Source organism: Patella vulgata, chromosome 5 (assembly GCF_932274485.2).
Source record: "Patella vulgata chromosome 5, xgPatVulg1.2, whole genome shotgun sequence".
NCBI lineage: Eukaryota > Metazoa > Mollusca > Gastropoda > Patellidae > Patella > Patella vulgata.
Genome location: NC_065883.2, coordinates 33,730,963 through 33,737,995, shown reverse-complemented (window position 1 = coordinate 33,737,995; position 7,033 = coordinate 33,730,963). Strand labels below are relative to the sequence as shown.

The 7,033-nt window shown below is 34.4% G+C and overlaps 1 protein-coding gene across 1 annotated transcript; it reads right to left on the bottom strand.

The window, feature by feature from the left end:
* Window positions 1–1,629: 1,629 nt before the first annotated feature.
* Window positions 1,630–6,991, bottom strand: LOC126822521 (dynein regulatory complex subunit 5). Its single transcript, XM_050551460.2, has 4 exons — window positions 6,875–6,991; window positions 5,652–5,962; window positions 4,379–5,403; window positions 1,630–2,178 (listed from the first exon to the last, which is right to left on the bottom strand). Exons 2-4 carry the CDS (start codon window positions 5,953–5,955, stop codon window positions 1,939–1,941), a joined length of 1,569 nt encoding a protein of 522 aa, XP_050407417.1. The 5' UTR covers window positions 5,956–5,962; window positions 6,875–6,991; the 3' UTR covers window positions 1,630–1,938.
* Between the last annotated feature and the right edge of the window lie 42 nt (window positions 6,992–7,033).

Here is a 7,033-nt window from a genome sequence, read left to right as displayed (position 1 = left end):
TAGCATTTATTTGACAATTGTCACAATTTTCATCTGGCCCTAAATCGAGTTATTGCAAACTTTTTGCTTGGAACTCCCTGGATTTGTGTTCCTAGTGTTCAAAGCTTTCCAAACATGTATAGTTTGTTTATTTGGGAGGACCATGTAGCGGAATTGTGTTTCTAAGCAAGCTAGAAATTTTGGCTGCAGGCCTAATATACCCACTCCAATATACCCTTTCAATTAGACCCTACGTTATTTTTACTACAGGTAGCTAGCTGTAAACTTTTAGTTCAGATATTTCAGGCCGAATTACAAACATTTAAACTGAAATTGTGTAATTTGCTAACAAATATAGATTTAAGACAAAAATTATATATTGAAGTAAATCAATTATTGAAAATCACATTTTCCTATGTACATGTACAAGACAACCCCGGTGCGGTATCCTCGTCAGTGGTAGGGGATGGGAGTGGGCTGGAAGGACAATGCCCAGTCGCTCGGATGGGAGAGAAAATAATAGTTTAAACAAAATTTGATTCAACAAACTGAATCGGATTAAACAACAGGTAAGGGGCTACATGGAGTAGGGGGATAATCTCAGGTGGGGGTGGGGGGGGGCTGAGCCAATATGCCTGAAAAATTTGTCAACCAAATTTTCTGAATGAATGAATCATTAACTAAAATGAATTTTCCACAAAGCTGTGATGTTGTTTATTTTGAATTAATCATACAATTATATTTCTATGAGATATGGTCGCGTTCTCCATTCTCTGAAGCTTGTGTCCGAAAAATTGAAATACACTGCCCGAAAAATGGCTGGTTCAACGAATCAGGGAGGCGGGCGGGCAGGCATATTAAGCTCTCCCAAAACAGTATTTCTACGTAAACTTTTAAATCAGATTAGATTTGGGGCTAAATTCCTAACAAATATTTAAATTGAAACAAAGCATCTATATGTAATTTTCTCACTAAAATACATATATTTCAAAATCTAAATAATACTGTAATTGAGGGGCAATTGTAATGAAGAGAAAAAAAAATCATCGTCATAATAAAGATGTACATACGCCGCCATACATTACAGCCTACTCTTTATTTCGAATTTAAAGTTCTTTTATGTGCACGGGACCTCAATATTATATTCCATCTGAATAACTGGACGCTGCCCCCACCCCCCTTCCTGCACCACTGACAAGGGGAAACAACGCTGGCAAGTTTGGGGAACTGTCTAGGTCATGACAGGGATCAAACCCCAAACCTCCTGATTAGTGAGCCACAGGCAAGGGGAAACATACTAGTTGTACATGTACAACCCCCCCCCCCCCCCCCTCAAATAGTAATGTATGACGTACGCCCGTCTTTATTATACGAGTTGGTACAGAACAGTAAGACATTAAACTAGTTGTACACGTACAATGCAAGTTTCATCAAAATCAGGAGTGTCCACAAGCTAAAAATGTTATTTTTCCTACAACCAGGGGCTACAATTGATAAAGTTATAGTCCGATACAAGCCAATATCGAAAGGAACCAAGATCTTTGGGAGACAGACCTATATTTCAAGTTTCGTCAAAATTGGATGAAAATTGTGACCTGTAGAGTGTCCACATTGTGGACTCCACCATATGTGGGCGTATAAAAATATCCATTCAACTTGAAAATGTATAATTTATTTCATATTTGAAATTATCACAGACTTAATAATTTATCAATAAATACTTTTCTACATGACATAAATACTGGTAGATATTTTGACAAGGTATGTAGAAAAAACATTGCTTTCTCCTTTAATGAGTTATACAAAACCATCTTACTTCATATAGTCTGATATTCAGTCCTTACTATGTATCCAATGTTAAATTCCAAGAAATAAATTTAACTATAACTTACAATATAACTTATTGATTTCAAACACAAAACGTTTACAACATTAGAATTTTTGGTGATAGTTATAATATTAAGCATGGGTTATTCGAGGTTTATAACGATGAGCAGCCTGGGGTTCTGCAATTTTCTTCTGTGGTGGGGCCTCCGCTTCTATCTTCTTGATTTTTGCCTCTCGTTCTGCTTCTTGGTTTCTGTGTAAAATTTGATTAATACAATATTCTGATTCCTGTCCACATTCTGTCAATCTTAGATCCATGGTTGTAATTGTTGTATTTTCCTCCATACCTTCTTGTAGTTGTTTGCCACCATCCTATAATATAAGAGAATATAGATTACAAACAAGCAAAAGCATAGAAATAAAAAATTTAAAGGAGCCAGGGCACTTTGAATATTGATGGGATATATTCAATACTATTAAATGTATATTAAAATTTAGTTTCATTTCTGGTTTAACATGTTGATTGAGGCACACGATTGATTTATTTCAGCAATGGATAATAATAATAATGTATATTTGTAATGCGCTTAATAATCCATCCATATACGCATGCTCAAAGCGCAACATTTAAAGAGTCTCTCGCCATTAAAAACACACATAAACAATCTGTTTCTAATCTGGATAATAAGAGTTTAAACAAATGAGTTTTTAGTTGTGACTTAAAGATTGTGAAAGTCTGAGATTCTTTAATGTTTACTGGTAACTGATTCCAAAGGCGAGGTGCAGCAGCACTGAAAACTTTACCACCAAATTGTCTTAGTTTTGTGTTGGGAACAGCAAGTATATTTTTGCCATGTGACCTTAGCGCATGTTTGGATAGTTTGTAAAAAGTTCAGACAAATATAAGGGAGCAAGATTATTTTGACATTGATACACTAATGACAGAACTTTATACTGAATCCGGGGTTCGACAGGCAACCAGTGAAGAGACTTTAACACTGAAGTTATGGATGAATATTTTGAAGTTCTTGTTACAATCCTGGCAGCGATGTTCTGGATTATCTGTAATTTATTTTTAAGTGTTTGGGTGAGTCCGAAGAGCAGACTGTTTGCATAATCAATACGAGACAATGGATCTATGGATTGATTTATAATTTTGAATTGGACGAAGAGATAATGGCATTTCACAAAACCATTCAACACATTAAACCTAATGGAATCAACAATTTTATTTGAACTCATTTTCTGTAACAATATTACAGCCAAATTATTAAGGAAAATAAATATCAACTCAGGTTTTGTCACAATTGGTATGTTAATTTGCTATGTATAATTGTGACATGGTTTATTTCTGTGATTTAGGGTACCTAATTAATTTGGTACATGGCTAAAGGGAATATTTATTTCTTTTAAAGACATTTATTAAGGGTTGTACAGGTTTTAGTTAATAAAGTTTAATTATTTTCAATGTATATGCGTTGTTTTTACAGAACGATTGTTGGTATGTCTGAGCAAGTTAGGTAATGAGGGTGTAAAGTAATGAACGTGTCTGGATTGTGATGCATGTGCAGGTGGTGCATAATTCTGATTGGATGTTTGAGTGACTAAAAGTTTCTTGGTGTAGGAATTAGAAAAGTTTGTCAGAGAGGTTTAAAATAAGTTACAGGATATATAGACATGGCTGTTTTCTCTACTTAGATCAGAGAGATTTTAAAGGACCAGACATGACTGTTTTTCAATATCTACGGTAACACCAATGACTGGCTTTAGATGCTTAGAACCTGGTAATTAAATACGATGTATTTAAATGGGATGAACTCGTTCCTTGATGAAATAACATTTAACCGGTAATGTCTAGGTGACCGATATAAATTGTATTTCAACCCAGGGGTAACCTTGTGAATCATATTGTAGTTTAATCTTGGTGAACTTTGTGAATCGTACACATGTAGTCTAGGTGAAGTACATTTCAATCTTGGTGAAGTTTTAATACAATTAGGGAGTCTAGGTGAATCCGGGAAATAGATCTGTGACATGTGAAGGTTTTGTGTTTTCCGAGAATTTGTGTTCGGGTTTAAAATGTTTTAAAAAACCAACTTACGCGATTGGGATGGTGGAATTAAGACAGAGAATTAATCTGAATGCTAACCAGAAGGATTGATTGAATTAAAGCAACAGAGTATTAAATGCCGGAATGAACTGTAACTTTAAAGCATTTAATTTTGTAAAAACCTCTTAAATTGTATATGTAAATTGATTGTACAATATACATATTTAAAATAAATTAATTAGTTGTGTTGTTTGTTGGAAATTTGGAAAAGGGGGCAAGTAAGTTAAAGAACCTGAGGTCACTTTGTGACAGGTTTCATATTTATCCATGTATTTCAAATTATCCCTCTTATTCCTCCCAGTATATCGAGTTGCAATGGATAGTGCAAGATAAAGTTTATACTAAAAATTGGATGCAGAGAAGAAGACTGGTGATTACAGGGTGTAAATATTAGCATCTATATGTATCTTATACAATGTGTGCCCAGAAAAAGTAAAAGAAATAACTATAGTATATACTAACCGGACCAAGTCTATTACAAGATAAATCAACTGACAAAATGGTTGAATTCTGCATCACTACTTGTGACAATATAGCGGCTGTTGGTTCAGCCATATCATTACTGCCCAGATTTATCTCTCTTAATGTACTATTCTTCAACATAGACCTACATATCGCCTGTCCTCCATCATCTCCTAATCTATTTAATCTCAGATTTAAATGCTCAACTGTAGTGTTTTTAGTTAGAGCATGTGCGATGGCTTGTGCTCCAGCACCACGTATTTGGTTATCACATAGATTTAATCGAACAAGCCTACTGTGGTTGTTGATAAATTTACCAATCGCCCTGGCTCCACGATCGCCAATTACATTATGTGAGAGATCTAACTCTATGAGACCAGGATGATCAAGGATGTGACTGATCAGCACACGAACCTTGTCGTCATCTACTTTACTCCTGTGTAGTTTAAATACTTGTAGATGTTTGTGGGCAGCAACACTCTGAGCTAACTGTAAACAGTCTCTAGCTGTGAACTGAAACAACTGCCATTCAAAATTCATACCACAATCACGAACACCATAAGTCAGACTCAAATGTTCCAAATTTGGTAAAAGACTTAGTACTGGGGTAAAATTAAAATGATCACATTCTGGTTCATCCCCGGTATCACTACCTGCATCTGAGGCATCATCAAAATCGGGACCTTTTGGTGCTTCGCGTACAGGTGGCAGTAATTGTCTTATTTCTAGTCTCTTCACATAATTTGCAGACAGGGCCAAGGTCTCATTTAAATGGATTGGGTCAGTTGTTTCAGGTACAAAATGTTCAATAATTTCTTGTAAATTCTTTTCAAAAAACATCCTTTTCCAGTTTCCTCCAAAATCTAGCACATCACAAATTTCCCATCGGGCGTTACAACATCTTTTCCAGAATCCTTCATCATCAACTAAATTAGCTGTCACCTTTAGTGGTAGATCACTAGAAATTTTTTCCAACACTTTATTTTGGTGCTTTTGTAATAAATCATTCAGAATTTTGGAGTTATCTATAAAACAAAAAAAAACAATATTATCAAACTAATCAAAGATTAAAATACAGAATAAAAACTCAACTATTTACCGTAGTAACTTAAGTATTAGTTCTTATTCTATTTGATTGAACTGGTGCTTGAAATCAAAATCAATTGTTAGCTTATCAACAGTCTTTCTATCTATTAGTTCTGGTAATTTGCGCACAAAATTAAATATGGTACTCTGGTAGTGAAATTAAAAGCATAAAATTATAAATTCATACTTTCAAAATTATCCACGATATGTTTAATACAGAGTTCAACAAGTAAGGGAACTGTAGCCAATGACCATTCGGGATCCTCAGCAATAATTCTTCTCATATTTCTCCAATCGGCAGCAGGATTATCTTTGGCAGACACAGCAGGGGACGGGATAAAATCTCTCCCTTTTTTACTTCCATGACTCTTTTGTGAACGAGCTGATCCATTTCTAGAACCTGTCTTAGAAATTTCAGGACTTTTGCTAGTTTTGGTTTCAGTTGCATCAGAATTTCCATCTTTTAGATCTGTTAATGGTGGTTCAGCCATCTTTTACCTGAAAAATAGAACATAAATTAATCTTTATGGTGGATGGTTTCTGTTAAATGTGCAGAAAACTAACACAAACTGTAGTGCACTTTTGTTTCACTAGTTCAGTGTCCAAAGAAACTGAAGTCAATTTACTTCAATAGTTGACGTTTGTTATTATTTCAGTCTTATTTTTTAAAATAATTAATTTCTTTTTTGTGCAGTATTTGAAAGAACTTAGAATGAACGATGGGTGGAAATTAAAATGTTATATTAAGCTGCAAGTGTAATATGAAAAATCTGCTCTACCTACCCCCACCTCTGTTTTAGGCTATTTTGGAGCCCTTAATTACTATTTTTTGTCGTAATTTTCCTTTGTTCATTGTTATATTTAATTGTGCAATGGATATTATTTAACCGGAGTTGATTTCAAACACACAGGTAAGTTTATTAATAACCAAAGTTAAATAGTTTGTTCATAATCGAAGAAATCCGTTTATAAAATAGAAAGGTTCAGACAGTAATTGGCGGACCAATTCTGAATTCAGTCATATTATGTTTATGTTTTTGATATTTGAATCCCAAAATTCTACTGGAAAATAGTGTTTGTTGGGTTATTATAAATTTGTGTCCGGTGGTGAGAAAACAAATGACCCACTTTTGGTTGCTGCACAATAAAGAATTAAGGTGGAAAATATTAACAGATTTGGGGATAGAACGATATTGAGAGAACAGCCACTGTGTCAGCCAGAGGACTTATTATTCGTCCATCCCGAAACCATTTGGAAAGGAACAAGCGAAGCCAAATAATTAGTTACATATCATAGACAAATACGGTAGATAGGCAGTAGAAAGAGTAAGAATCTGATTTATATTTTTAGAATAATAATAAAAACATACCAACTGCATTACCAATATTTGTCAAAAATAAATGTTTTACCTATTTTTAATTTTTGTTAAGACTCTTCAGTAGGCTAGGTGGTAGAGAGATATTTTGTTGAAAATGTCTCTCGCAGGTGTAAACGTCGCTATGGTAATCGGATCCGGAAATAATTTTCATGCGCATGTAGATTCTTTGGTTATCAAGCCACTCATTTGT